Here is a 15,382-nt window from a genome sequence, read left to right on the forward strand (position 1 = left end):
GTTTGACCAAGAAGGAGAGTGATGGAGTGCTGCATCAGATGACCTGGCCTCCACAATCACCTGACCTCAACCCAATTGAGATGGTTTGGGATGAGTTGGACCACAGAGGGAAGGAAAAGCAGCCAACACGTGCTCAGCATACAGTATGTGGGAACTCCTTAATGACTGTTGGAATATTTTGAGAGAATGCCAAGAGTGCAAAGCTGTCATCAAGGCAACGGGTGGCTACTTTGAAGATTCTAAAATCTAAAATACATTTTGATTTGTTTAATGCTTTTTTGGTTACTACATGATTCCAAAGTGTGGCCCATGGCTCTTTACCATCATGTAAGGTTGCACCCTCCTAGGCCTCACCATCTCACTGTAATTTGCATTTTAATTTTGCCTTATAGAAGAAGAGGAATAATAATATTAATTAAAGCTGCAGGTAGCGTTGCCAGGGTTCAGCTGTGTGCTCACTGTGCCACCATCAGGACAAATTGGACACATTGCACTAGGATGAGCTAATTCTTTACTGTTTACAATGCTTGCCAAATATCAGAACTCCACATTGAACAAGTCATGCAATATTTTGCTTTTGAGGTATTTTGGACCATTTTCATGTTGACTACTTTAAATGTCTTCCTTTCCAGGACCGCTGTACCGCTTGGCACCAAATGTGGTATATATCATCTATGTAGCCATGTCTTTAAACTGAACATTTTGCAGGACTCTAACTGAAACAGTATGGCTGCTATGAGCCAATGAGCTTGCATTAATGTGCGTTGGACAGGAAAAAACATTCATGCAGCCAAAATATACCATACTTTACAGGTTAGCTAGACTCATATCCCTGAGCATGTGTGCCAAATTCCATCACTCTGAGTCAAACAGATCAAGAGATATAAACATGCGCCCGTTACAGGCCCACAGTGTGAGGAGAGGAACCTATGTACACTTTTTTTTGGACCCTAGCTAACACGGGGTGAGGGGCGTGACCTTTTAAATTTAGCATTTTATTAGAATTTGCATGTGTATCTGAATGTGCTTGAATATGTTCTCTTCACAGTGTTTGGAACATGTGTACCAAGTTATGTTACAATACTTAAATCTGTGACTGATTTATATGCATTAATGAGAATAAATATGTGCCCGTTATAGCACCACCGTGTGGTCAATCTCAATATGCTTGCATATGTTGAGTCTCACAGTGTTTGGATTTGTCTTGGATATTATGCATCTAAATATTTTGTTTGACATTTTCAGGCCCTGTACACACTCAGATTGACAACTTATGTACAACACATTTGACACAAGGTTGTGATGCAACTGATATTTTTGGTCTCTTACATTGCTAATCTGCTGGGCGTTGATCCTTGCTCTGATGAAGTCTGGGTCGTCGGCATGTAAGGTGTATTTGTGCATGGCGTCCGAGTCTCCAGACTTATACAGCCTCTGTGGTGAGAATAACATTGATAACAATTACACAGAATTTGCCTTTGAAGGGGTCACAGACATATATGGTTTTAAATACTATTGTAAATCTTTCAAATACTTATAGCGTTTGCTTTAGTCTGCCTGGAGTGCCAAATGGGTGGTGTTTGCTCTTTTGAGACTAGGTAAGCTCAATCAAGCTCAGCTGTATATTACATATTTCCCAAATAGTATTTGAAGCCTGGTCTGCTCAAATAGCAAGTTCCATTAGATTTAGTAGCCCTTCACAACAGGACAATAAGATTTTACAAAATGAATAGGAGCTCATACCTCACTGCACTGGAGGTAGCTGTTCTTAGCATGAACAATGTCTGGAGAGTCCGCCACTTGGGTGAACTTCAGACTGTCTGGCAGTTGACGATATTTCTTCTGCAAGACCAATTCACATGAGGATCAGTCACACACACACACACACTCTCACTCTCTTATTTCTCAGGTAACACGGCCGCTAGTTGTGTACTTACATTACTGGTGAGTTCTCCGGCTTTCTTTGCCAACTCCATTTGAGGCGCACCCACACCATCCCAGGCCACGCCCTTCATGAAGTTCAGATCCGACTTGTACAGTTTCTAGAAAACAGACGCAGGGAGAGGGTTTCTATTTATACCCTCATATTTACTGACACTCTTATTTGAATATTGTTCTTTGTATTTCCTGAGAAAGACTTTGGTTGAGATGAAAATGTACTATGGTAAAAATTATTCTATTTGATTGTATTCTCTTCTAGTCTATTCTAAACAATGTTGCACCCTGGAACATGATTTGTTAAATTAATTTGAGGGGAAAGCCCCTGCTCCAATATCCTAATACTTAATAGTATATTTCCCTTAATCATGTTCTCCCTCTCCCCTCCACCCTCCACTCTCCTCTTCCACCCATCCTTCTCCTCGCTGCCTCACCTCGCTCTGCAGGTTATAGGCCTTCTTGGCCCATTGGACTTTAATATCGTCAGGGAGGACAGTGTACGCATGGAGCCTCTTCCTGTAGTCCTGATCGCTGGCCAGAGCTTGGGCGTTCTTGGCTGTCACTAAATTGATCATATCTGGATTGAGGTGGTACTGGCCGCTGGTGGAAAGTGCGTCTTTGCGGTACTCCTGCTCACTCGTCAGCCGGCCCATCTGCATGCAGTGTAGCATGCGCGGGTCATCCAGAATGCTGCGGGCGCCGATGTGCTTGCCCTTATCCAGCAGGTGGTGGTGCTTGTATTGGACCTAGGTTGGTAGAAGGGAAAGAGAAGAGTGAACATTTCATTATTAACACATTATTATATTAACACATTTTTTTTGTTTATTTCCCAACACCCCATTGTATTGTTGTGCACCTCATATACCAAACCCCCCTTTTTTGCACTCAAACACTAAACCCCCCGTTTTGTCCTCAGAACAGCCTCAATTCATCTGGGCATGGACTCTACAAGGTCTGGACCATTCTACAAGGTGGACCATTCTTGATACATACAGGAAACTGTTGAGCGTGAAAAACCCAACAGCGTTGTATACCCCATTCAAATGCACATAAATCTTATGTCTTGCCCATTCACCCTCTGAATGGCACACATACACAATCCATGTCTCAATTGTCTCAAAGCTTAAAAAGCTTCTTTAACCTGTCTCCTCCCCTTCATCTACACTGATTGAAGTGGATTTAATAAGTGACATCAATAAGGGATCATAGCTTTCACCTGGATTCACCTGGTCAGTCTATGTCATGGGAAGAGCAGGTGTTCTTAATGTTTTATATACTCAGTGTGTCTTGCATGCAAATAGGTACTACTGTAGTGGCTAAGGTTCCCAGCTAAGGTTCCTTTTATTTTGTGTCTTTTCATTTACGGTTTTTGTTGGACAATTTTGTGCAGTTTTTGAGTTTCCTTTTTGCCATCATTATCATCCTGGAATCTGTTCAAATAACCTGGAAATAATCAATGCGTTCATTACTCAAACCTTGGAACAACTGTACCTGGGAATAATCAATGCGTTCATTACTCAAACCTTGGAACAACTGTACCTGGGAATAATCAATGCGTTCATTACTCAAACCTTGGAACAACTGTACCTGGGAATAATTACAATCAAGAAATCTCAAGTTGTTTTATTGGAAGATTTGCATTAATTGGAAATGAGTTGGAACCCTACATCTATTTTGGTGTCTATTATACAACGGGTGGGTCTAATCCTGAATGCTGATTTGGTTAAAACTGCCTTCCAGCCGGTGTCTATTCCACAAGTTACCTCTGGCTAAAGCTATGATGTTAAAATGCCTATTTACTCTGTTCCATCTGACTGCGCAATCCACTAACTCATCAGCCCAGCCAGGCAATTTATAAAATTGATCTCCACTAAGAAAAGCATCTAGACATGATCTCACATTTCTTTTAGACAAAAAATGTAGTTTTCAACAGCTGAGATTCTACCGTTGTTATGGCTTCTGTTCTAATGTTCCAATTCACCATTTCTATTAGACACCAAAATACAGGTAAGGGTGACGACTCATCTTCCAATAAAACAACTGTACATTTCTTGATTGCAATTATTAACATATTTATTACTCACTAAGTTCAGTTATGAACTCAGTTTCAAGGTTTGAGTAATGAACGCATTGATTATTTCCAGGTTATTTTAACAGATTCCAGGATGATAATGATGATAAAACGCAAACTCAAAAAGATACAAAATGATTCAACAAAAACAGCCAAAGGATAAGGAGAGATATGAAATGAAAGACACGGAAATGGTGCCATATTGCCAGCTATAAACTGGTTCTAGGTGTTAGTAACATGAATGGCCACCAGGTGGTACAATAACCTAAATAAAATGGGTTCAAAACATATTTATTTCTCCAGGTAATATTCTTTATATTTCTTACACAATTCTAGCACATTTTCTAATATTTAAAAATGGCTATTACAACTACTGTACTTTCAAAGAGTGCATTCATAAACGGAGTACTACTCACGTCGCTGGCTAAATCCATTGAGGTTTTGGCAGCCTGGAAGGGGATGTCCTGCATGGTCAGTTTGTAGCCCTGAGCCCTTAGAGTGTGCCATGACTCCCTGTACTTGGTCTGAAGAGGAAAACAAACCATCAGTAAGTCCAGGCCCTGGTTTGCCAGAGCCTTCATAAGCCTTAACGTAGACTGGATCAGTTATCATCTAATGTTACAATTGTTCATTGGAGATCCCATCATAAGGTGCGTCATTACACCTGAGCTGTTTGTCAAAATCAACTTACTATCTAGACTCTCTTTCTGATGGTATCTACATTCTGGAAAACGATTACACCTCGCTGCCCAAATCATGTCAGTTTCTGGCCCCATCACTGGCCCCATCAAAATAGAAATATGTGATGCTTTTAACTCTTAATATTTGAGAATTCTACCTTATGGTTTCTACGCAGACTGTAGACAGTGTGGAGCTCAACAGACACTAGGGATCCTTTGCTTTCCTTTAATCAGTTTACAGACAAGGACATGCTTCATTCTTTGCTTACTATAGAAGTTAAGTCCACAGGTTGACCAGTTAGATCCTGGTCATCTAGTTGTGACAGTCCCTCTTATTGTCAAACACATAGCCCATATTTTCTTAGTAATATTTCTTTCTGGGATTATTCCTAAAGAAGGGAAAACAGTGCATGTTTTCCCTCTTCACATCTGCCCGATATCAACACTTTTGTGTTTGGCTAAAGCACTAGAGTTATTGATACATTCTCAAAGTCGCTCCTTCTTTAACAGAAACTGTATCCTAAATACAGTACATATCAATCTGGATTGAGACAAGGACATAGTACCATCTCAGCTGCATCCCTTGTTGTCAACGATATTGTATGCTCTCTTGATTAAAAAAAAAACGCATTACACTGCCTTGTTTATAAACCTGTTAAAAGCTTTCGACACTATGGATCATTCATTGTTATTACAAAGCGGTCCACTGGCGGACTTGATAGAAATGCATGTGCTTGGTTAAAAAAAACGACCTAATGGATAGCTCTCAATTGCTGACTATGTCATCTCGCAATTCCTCAAAGTCACAAAAGGAGTTCCTTAAGGGTCTATGTTAGGGCCAGTACTATTCACACAGTATTTAAATTATATTGGTTCCATAGTAAATAACTAAGCTACACTTTTATGCTGATGACACTGGGCTGTACACTTCTGCCTCCTCTGTGAACCAGACTATAGCTGATGGCTTTTAATGTCGTACAAAAAACTCTTCTTGACCTTAAACTGGTACTGCATGCAGATAAAAAAGTAGGCCTATATAATATTCTCTAGAGCACAACTTTGACTGTACAGACTTACATATTTGCACGTTAAATGGAACACAAATTGAGCAAGTCCCATAATGTAAATACCTTGGCATTTGGAGTGATGACAAGTTGTAATTTCCAGCCCTTGACTATGGCAACATTATCTATATGAACCCAGCTGCCACTACTTTAAAAACCACTGGATGTTGTTTATCATAGTGCACTCTGCTACGAGTGACCAATTTTGCACACATCACTGTGATCTGTGGGCTGGCCGTCACTGGCAACACAGAGAACGCAACATTGCCTTCTATTCACTTACAAAGCTTTCATGCAGAAACAACCATTTTACCTTACGTCGCTCCTCCTACAGAAGTATGAAATACCTTACTTGCTCACAGGAATGGCTAACTTGAAATTCCTTTTTATTTACTTGCACTAGTGCCATTCAATCATTTTAGGGTTCTGGTAAATGGTTCTGGTAAAGACTAATGTACGTGTCTTTAATCATTATATTTGTATTTTGCATTTCTCATGATCCCACATTTATTGTTGTAATTGTATCACTAATTACTTTGTATTTCTTGCAGCAATTTTTTGTGAAGCAGGGCTCCCTTGCAAAAGAGACGTCAACGGGACTTCCTTGTGTAAATAAAGGTTCAATACAAAGATACAATAGCTGCGAAACCTTTTTAACAAACACTCTAGCTAAGACTTAGGCCAACTAATTTAGCATATCTGATTCAGATCGTTAAGGTCTTGTTGACAGGCAGCTAATTTGCAGAATCAGTTGTGTTAAATTAGGGTTGGACTGAAAACCCACAGGACGGTAGATCTCCAGGAAGAGGGTTGGGCAGCCCTGACCTACATGTTTCAAGCAGACCACCATAATCCCTGTGCCCAAGAATGCCAAGGTAACGTGTCTAAATGACTACCGCCCTGTAGCACTCACAGCTGTAGCCTTTAAATGACTTGAAAGGCTGGTCATCAACACCAACTATAGCTCAGTGTCCAACACCATAGTGCCCTCCAAGCTCATCACTAAGCTCAGGACCCTGGAACTGAACAACTCCCTCTGCAACTGTATCCTGGATTCCTGACGGGCTGCCCCCAGGTGGTGAGGGTAGACAACAACAGATCCGCTATGCTGACCCTCAACACTGGGACCCCTCAAGGGTGTTTGCTTATTCCCATTATGTACTCTCTGTTCACACATGACTACATGGCCGCGCATGACTACAACACCATCATTAAGTGTGTTGACAACACGATGGTGGTTGGCCTGATCACTGACGACAATGAGACAGCCTATAGGGAGGTCAGTGACCTGGCAGTGAGGTGCCAGGACAACAACCTCTACTCTCAACGTCAGCAAGACAAAGGAGCTGATCGTGGAAAAGGAGTGCCCAGCACGCCCCCATCCACATAGACGAGGCTGTAGTGGAGCGGGTTGAGAGCTTCCTCTTGCAAAGGAATTATCATGGTCCACACACACCAACACAGTCATGAAAAAGGCACGACAATGCCTCTTCCCCCTCAGGAGGCTGAAAATATTCGACAGATCCTCAAAAGGTTCTACAGATGCACCATTGAGAGCATCTCGTCTGGCTGCATCACCACTTGGTATGGCAACTGTTTGGCATCCAACCGCAAATAACTACAGAGGGTAGTGCTGTGTAGCTCAGTTTTTCGAGCATGGCACTTGCAGCACCAGGGTTATGGGTTCGATTCCTGAGGGGGACTGTAAGTCGCTCTACATAAGTGCGGCTGCTAAATGACTAAAATGTAGTGCGTACGGCCCAGTACATCACTGGGGCTTAGCTCCCTGCCATCCAGGACCTCTAGACCAGGCCTTACAAGTTGTCAAAGACAAAGACAGCCCCCTAAGTCATAGGCTGATATCTGTGCTACTGCGTACCAAGCACTACAGATACCAAGTCTGGAACCAACAGGACTCTAAACAGCTTCTAACCCCTAGCCATAAGACTGCTAAATAGTTAGTAGTGTAACTATTTAACTCAGACTGCATCACATATGCTGCTGCTACTGTTTATCATCAATCCTGTTGCCTAGTCATTTTATCCCTAACTACTGTTTAAGTACATATCTACCTCAATTACCTGGTACCCCTCCACATTGATTCAGTACTGGTACCCCAAGTACAGTGCATTCGGAAAGTATTCAGACCCCTTGACTTTTTCCACATTTTGTTACCTTACAGCCTTATTCTAAAATTGATTACATTTTTTGATGCAAGCTTGCTCTTGTTTGCTGCATGTAGGACTAAAATACCACAGACCAAAGAACTGGCGGGAGTTTGAAAGGAAAGAGTGTGATCACATTGAATGGTGATGATACATTGATAGACTAACTATACTCATAATGTGTGCTCCGAGGAAGAAACAATGATATAATGTAACAACACTGGCCGAAAACGGACACATTTTAGTTGAGATTATAATTCTCCAATGGCATTGATCATGGCATTGATCATGGTATTGATCATGGTATTGATCATGGTATTGATCCTCTGAAAAAATACATAAGCCAGATTGAAATATTTAAGGGCATGTCCAATGGTCCGCTCTGCCGTTGCTCTCTTGATGCACTGATGATGCACTGATGTTGCACACTGAATGTTGTCAGGCTGGCCTGATTGCATTTACACTGAGCTGAGATCGGAACACAAAGCCAGCTCGTCCACCTCCGGAGGTCCTCAGGCAAATCTGCATTGTTTGCATTTAGACCTGGCATTAACATGCGTTTCTTGTTATGCAAATTATTTTAATGCAAGGTGCAAATTGGGTCTTCTTCCGGAGGTGGTCAGGCTGCGTGTTTTAATCATCTACACCTGATTAAAAATGTGGGCACAATCAGAACATGGACAAGATCAGGACAAAAGTACACTTTGGAACCACGCTAATACAATGAATTGTATCTCGGACTTAGGCTAAGACAGATATACCTCGCTGAAGTTAGCCGCGTTGATCTTAGCCTGTGTTATCTCTGGTCTCTCCAATGTCATTGTGTAGTTATGCCTGTCATTCTCCCCTTTCATCTTGTACAGGCGCTGATGAGAAGAAAATGTTACAGAAAGGATGTTTTGAATGTCTGTTCAGGACTATGTGAAGATATGTCCCCTCAGTGTAACGATAAGTGGCACATCTCACCTCGTTGGTAAGCTTATTGCTGAGTTTGGCATGGACAATGTCTGGTGAGTCTGCGACAGATGTGTGCTTGAAGGAGCAGGGCTGCTGACGGTAGTTTTTCTGTTGGAGAGGAAAGAATGAAGAGGTTAACATTTTCACACCAGTATATTAGGTAGCACTATATAATAACACCTTGCAATGAAGCATGTATAACGGATAAGTAAATAGTTTATTCATGTTTTGTGTGACTAGTGTAATGTCTCACAAAAATATGGACCTTCTAGCAGTACCTGATGCTCGTTGCGGTCTTAAAATAGCCTAGAACATATCAATGATAAAGGAATGAGCACACAACACAGCATGGGTAGCCTTTTGCACTTTTTCAACACTAAAAGGTTGAAAATGACAGATTTGGGCACTGATTAGCACCTAAATTGGAATGCAGTGCCTGGCCAGTAACATGCTATAAATCATGTCAGGGCTCTGGCTCTGCACTTCACTTCACTTTGTTGTATGGGTTGTGACTGACAGCCGTTCCGAATATGAGCACCGCACACACCAAGAAGTTTCCCTCCTGGGAATTGGGCAACTTTTGCACAGTTTTTGTTGTCTGAGTGAGGGAAATGCTGTAAGAGTACTCAATATATTTTGATAGATGAGACATTGATGATTATAATAGATACCGCTAACTGTAATCATCATGTGCTCTCAGAGGAATTGAGCTAGAAATGCCAATGGTACAGATGTTGCTGTTTATATTCAGAACCACATTCCTGTAAAGATGAAATACTGTTGAAGTAATATGGCTACAGGTTAATCTGCCTCACCTAAAACCCATTCTGGTGGGAAGCTGCAATAAACCACCAAGTGCTAACAGTCAGTGTCTGGATAACATGTGTGAAATGCATGTGGTATAAACAGAGGTATATTTTCTGGGTGATATAAATATTAACGGTCTTTCATCGAGCTGCCCACTCAGGAAAAAACTTCAGACTGTAACCAGTACCTGCAACCTGGATCAGGTTGTCAGTCAACCTACCAGGGTATTTACAAACAGCACAGGAATGAAATCATCAACATGTATTGATCACATCTTCACTAATGTTACAGAAATCATCTGGAAAGCAGTATCCAGATCCATAGGATGTAGTGATCACAGTATAGTAGCCATATCTAGGAAAACCAAAGTTCCAAAGGCTGGGCCTAATATAGTGTATAAGAGGTCAGGCTGGGCCTAATATAGTGTATAAGAGGTCAGGCTGGGCCTAATATAGTGTATAAGAGGTCAGGCTGGGCCTAATATAGTGTATAAGAGGTCAGGCTGGGCCTAATATAGTGTATAAGAGGTCATACAGTAAGTTTTGTAGTGATTCATATGTTGATGATGTAAAGAGTATTTGTTGGTCTGAGGTGTGTAATGAAGAGCAACCAGAAGCTGTTCTTGACACATTTATGAAATTGCTTATTCCAGTTACTAATAAGCACTCACCCAGTAAGAAAAGGACTGTAAAAACTGTTAAATCCCTGTGGATTGATGAGGAATTGAAAACTTGTATGGATGAGAGGGATGAGGAAAAAGGAATGGCAAATAAGTCTGTCTGTACAACTGATTGACAAATGTATAGCGAATTGATAAATCATGTGACTAAACTGAATAAAAAGAAGAAACTACACTATGAAACAAAGATAAATGAAGTAAAGAATTATAGTAAAAAGCTTTAGAGCACCTTAAATTACATTTTGGGGGGGAAAGGAAAACAGCTCCAGCATTCATTGAATCAGATGGCTCATTCATCCCAAAACCAACTGATTTTGCCAAATACTTTCATTATTTTTTCATTGGCAAGATTAGCAAATTTAGGCATGACATGCCAGCAACAAACACTGACACTACACATCCAAGTATATCTGACCAAATTATGAAAGACAAGCAAAATTCTGTAAATTTAGTATGAAAGACGTGAACAAATTATTGTTGTCTATCAACAATGACAAGCCACCAGGGTCTGACAATTTAGATGGAATATTACTGAGGATAATGCCTGACCAATAAACCCGTTACCAACCCTTAATAAACTTATGGAAAAAATTGTTTGACCAGATACAATGCTATTTCACAGTAAACAAATTGACAACAAACATTCAGCATGCTTATAGGGAAGGACACTCAACAAGCTTAGCACGTACACAAATGAAGAGAAATTGATGACAGTCTGCTGCAGGAAAAACATGTGTTTTATGGCTTTACACCCCCTGCTATATTGTGGATAAAGAGTTACCGTTCTAACAGAACACAGAGTGTGTTCTTCAATGGAAGCCTCTCCTTCATAATCCAGGTATAATCAGGAATTACCCAGGGCAGCTGTCTAGGCCCCTTACTTTTTCAATCTTTACTAACAACATTCAGTAAAGCCAGTGTGTCTATGTATGCAGTTGACTCAACACTATACACGTCAGCTACGACAGCGAATGAAATGACTGCAACACTCAGAGCTGCAGTTCATTTCAGAGTGGGTGGCAAGGAATAAGTTAGTCCTAAATATTTCTAAAACTAAAAGCATTGTATTTGGGACAAATCATTCACTTAACCCTAAAACATCAATTCAATCTTGTAATAAATAATGTGGACATTGAGCAAGTTGAGGTGTCTAAACTGCTTGGAGTAACCCTGGATTGTAAGCTGTCATGGTCAAAACATATTGATACAACAGTAGCTAAGATGAGGAGAAATATGTCCATAATAAAGCTCTGCTTCTTAACATTATCAGCAAGGCAGGTCCTACAGGCTCTAGTTTTGTCTCACATAGACTACTGTTCAGTTGTGTGGTCAGGTGCCACAAAAAAGGACTTTGCAATTGGCCCAGCACAGGGCAGCACGGCTGGCTCTTGGACGTACACCGAGAGCTAATGTTAATAATATGCATGTCAATCTCTTCTGGCTGAAGTGGAGGAGAGGTTGACTTCATCACTGCTTGGATTTATGAGAGGAGGTATTAAGATGTTGAATGCACCGAGCTGTCAGTTTGAATTACTGGTGTACAGCTCGGACAACCATGCATACCCCACAAGGCATGCCACCAGAGGTCTCTTCACAGTCCCCAAGTCCAGAACAGAATATGGGAGGCACGCAGTACTACATAAAGCCATGACTACATGGAACTCTATTCCACATCAAGTAACTGAAGCAAGCAGTAAAATTAGATTTAAAAAACAGATAAAAATACACCTTATGGAACAGCGGGGACTGTAAAGCAACACAAACATAGGCACAGACACATGCACACACACACACGATAACATATGTACTACACACACACGTACATATGGATTTTGTACTGTAGATATGTGGTAGTGGAGGAGTAGTGGCCTGAGGGCACACAGTGTGTTGTGGAATTTTTGCTGGACCTCAGGAAGAGTAATGGGGATCCATAATAAATACAAATACTGCATAAAGCAAGTCAAACACCAATGAGTCCAAATGTGCACTTCACATCTCCATATCATAAAACTCATGTCATATACCGTGGCAACGTTTATGATCACGATGTTTGATGTACAGTCACAAGATGACATGGCGTCATACCCTGGGTTGTTCTGAACAGAATCAGCCTGTTAGTCTATTGTGAATAAATGTTGCCGCAGGACACGCACCTGAATGCACTCATGACTCCTTTGTATGCGCACCAAAATTACAATCTGTTTCTCTGAATTGCCTTGTCAAAGCCTAACACTGTAGGATTGCATTTTATCATTTTGCTAGTCATATTAGCTATAGAATAAGCTTTTAAATGATGCCGACCTGAACAAGATTGCGATATATAATGGGCTGTGTTGGATTGCGTAAACAACAACAGTAATTGTGTGATGGTGGAGATCCAGTGTTGTGTTCCGAAACAAAACTACATGTGTGCTCTAGTTCCTGAACGGCACTAGGAGATAAAAAAAAGATTTAAAAAAGCACCTTACAGTTCAAGACTCTTCTTACGGTCATAGAAGTGCATTGAAATTACTTAGGAACCGCAAACATTCACTCAAACCATTGTAAGTAAATGTTTTGTCATATGTTGCACCTGCCCCACATTTTCAAATAATAATCTTATCATGTTACTAATCATTTCCCCATAATCTCCAAACGGTTCGCTTTCAATTGCTACCATGCTTTTGCACATGGTGTTCATATTTCTTCTGTAGGATAGAAATTGTAGAAATTGCAAATTTATAACAAAAAAAACCTGAAATATAACATTGACATAAGTATTCAGACCCTTTACGCAGTACTTTTTTGAAGCACCTGTTGCAGCGATTACAGCCTCAAGTCTTCTTGGGTATGATGTTACAAGCTTGGCACGCCTTTACTGGGAAGTGTCGCTGCACAGCTATTTTCAGGTCTCTTCAGAGATGTTTAAGTGGGTTCAAATTCGGGCTCTATCGGGGCCACTCGAGGACTTTCAGAAACTTGTTCCTAAGAAACTCCTGCGTTGTCTTGGCTGTGTGCTTAGGGTTGTTGTCCTGTTGGAAGGTGAACCGTCGCCCTAGTCTGAGGTTCTGAGCACTCTGGAGCAGGTTTTCATCAACAATCTCTCTGTTCTTTGCTCCATTCATCTCTCTCTTGATCCTGACTAGTCTCCCAGTCCCTGCCACTGAAAAACATCCCCACAGCATGATGACCATCTGGTTTGGTCACCTCCCTGACCAAGGCCCTTCTCCCCCGATTGCTCATTTTGTCCGGGCGGGCAGCTCTAAGAAGAGTCTTGGTGGTTCCAAACTTCTTTCATTTAAGCATGATGGAGGCCACTGTGTTCTTGGGGACCTTCAATGCTGCATAAATTTTTTGGTACCCTTCTCCAAATCTGTGCCTCGACATAATCCTGTCTCAGAACTCTATGGACAACTACTTTGACCTCATGGCTTGGTTTTTGCTCTGACATGCACTGTCAACTGTGGGACCTTAGAAAGACAGGTGTGTGCCTTTCCAAATAATTTCCAATCAATTGAATTTACCACAGGTGGACTCCAATCAAGTTGTAGAAACATCTCAAGAATTATCAATGGAAACAGGATGCACCTGAGCTCAATTTTGAGTCTCATAGCAAAGGGGCTGAATACTTATTTAAATAAGGTAGTTCACTTTTTTATTTTGAATAAATTTGCTAAAATTCTAATTTTCGATTTGTCATTATGGGGTATTATGAAAAGATTGAGCTATTTAATCCATTTTAGAATAAGGCTGGCACATTAAATTTTTTTGGAAAAGTCAAGGGGTCTGAATACTTTCCGAATGCATTGTATGTCAATTCCCACAAGTTTATTTCCAAAAGACCATATCCACAAATTGTTCATATGTGTTTTTTTCATCAGAAATGAATGTTTACCTTGTGTGTGTAAAATATTAGTCCTCAGATTTTTTAGGATGTGTATTACAATGGGCTTTGTTAAAAAAACTATATATCCATTGTTTACGATGTATGTATCCTGCTGGAATGAAATGTTCATATCCTGTATATTGAGCATATACAGTACATTCATCACATCATAAATCTAGCCTCATGCTATAGTGTTTGGTTAGAGTAAGGCCTTGTCCCAAATGGCAACCAATTCCCTATATCGTGCCCAGAGCCACTGGGTTAACGTAGTTTCTCTGGAGAATACAGTCATTCCACCCTCAAAACACTAGCTTCCTTTCCTTATGCAGTGATCCATCTATAGTTATATACCGTATTTAGCCACTATTTATGAACTTTTTATAAAAATTCATCATAAAATAGCCTAACAATGGGGGAAAAGTAGTCTGCTCGAGGATACATTTACCCACTATTTATTGTTGAACTCAACGGGTTTTGTCTGGCAATAGCCTACACAAATGGGCTGCAATATACAAGGGAAATTAAATCCAACTTGAGACTCCCCTGGGGTCCTTTTGTGTGTGCAAACGTTTTCACCGTGGCCTATAGGTCTAGGTTGCGGGTCCGACTGTGTTCTATGCTCAGTATTGCAGATCCAGACGGTCTTTCCTGAGACGTTGTGCATTATATGTCCATGCAATGAAGGAGAATGAGAGGCTCAAGAGATGTTACAGAACATTCTTAAACAATAACATTCAATTTTATCTTTATTTAAGTTAAGAACAAATTCTTATTTTCAATGACAGCCTGTTCAGGGGCAGAACGACAGATTTTTACCTTGTCAGCTCAGGGGTTTGAACTTGAAACCTTCCGGTTACTAGTCTAACGCTCTAACTACTAGGCTACCCTGCCTCCCCAATGTCCAGCAATGCAATTACATTGAACGTTACAAATTGGGAAACTCCATTCGATTTGTATTATTATATTCCTATATTATTTACAAATCTCATGACATGACTATGAGATGTAGGGGAGTATATTTAACTGAGCCTGCTAGCTAACAAAATTTCAGCTAGACAGCCATTGTTGTGAAGTAAGCGAAATGATTTGAAATAACAACAGGTAGCTACAGTAGGTAAACGACTACAAAGTCATTTAAATGACAATAAATAAAGGT

The 15,382-nt window shown here is 40.7% G+C and overlaps 1 protein-coding gene across 9 annotated transcripts in view; it reads right to left on the bottom strand.

The window, feature by feature from the left end:
- nrap (nebulin-related anchoring protein) overlaps window positions 1-15,382 on the bottom strand; it is a 102,971-nt gene that overhangs the window by 15,516 nt on the left and 72,073 nt on the right. For all 9 annotated transcript variants that reach the window (XM_090212034.1, XM_021575462.3, XM_090212035.1 and 6 more), the window contains 7 exons: window positions 8,885-8,983; window positions 8,680-8,784; window positions 4,426-4,533; window positions 2,373-2,684; window positions 1,938-2,042; window positions 1,744-1,842; window positions 1,330-1,434 (listed from right to left, as the gene is read on the bottom strand). In XM_090212034.1, the coding sequence (XP_090068160.1) occupies window positions 1,330-1,434; window positions 1,744-1,842; window positions 1,938-2,042; window positions 2,373-2,684; window positions 4,426-4,533; window positions 8,680-8,784; window positions 8,885-8,983 (933 nt within the window). The remainder of the gene's footprint in view (window positions 1-1,329; window positions 1,435-1,743; window positions 1,843-1,937; window positions 2,043-2,372; window positions 2,685-4,425; window positions 4,534-8,679; window positions 8,785-8,884; window positions 8,984-15,382) is intronic.

Source organism: Oncorhynchus mykiss, chromosome 20 (assembly GCF_057628025.1).
Source record: "Oncorhynchus mykiss isolate SJ-2025 chromosome 20, ASM5762802v1, whole genome shotgun sequence".
NCBI classification, from domain to species: domain Eukaryota; kingdom Metazoa; phylum Chordata; class Actinopteri; order Salmoniformes; family Salmonidae; genus Oncorhynchus; species Oncorhynchus mykiss.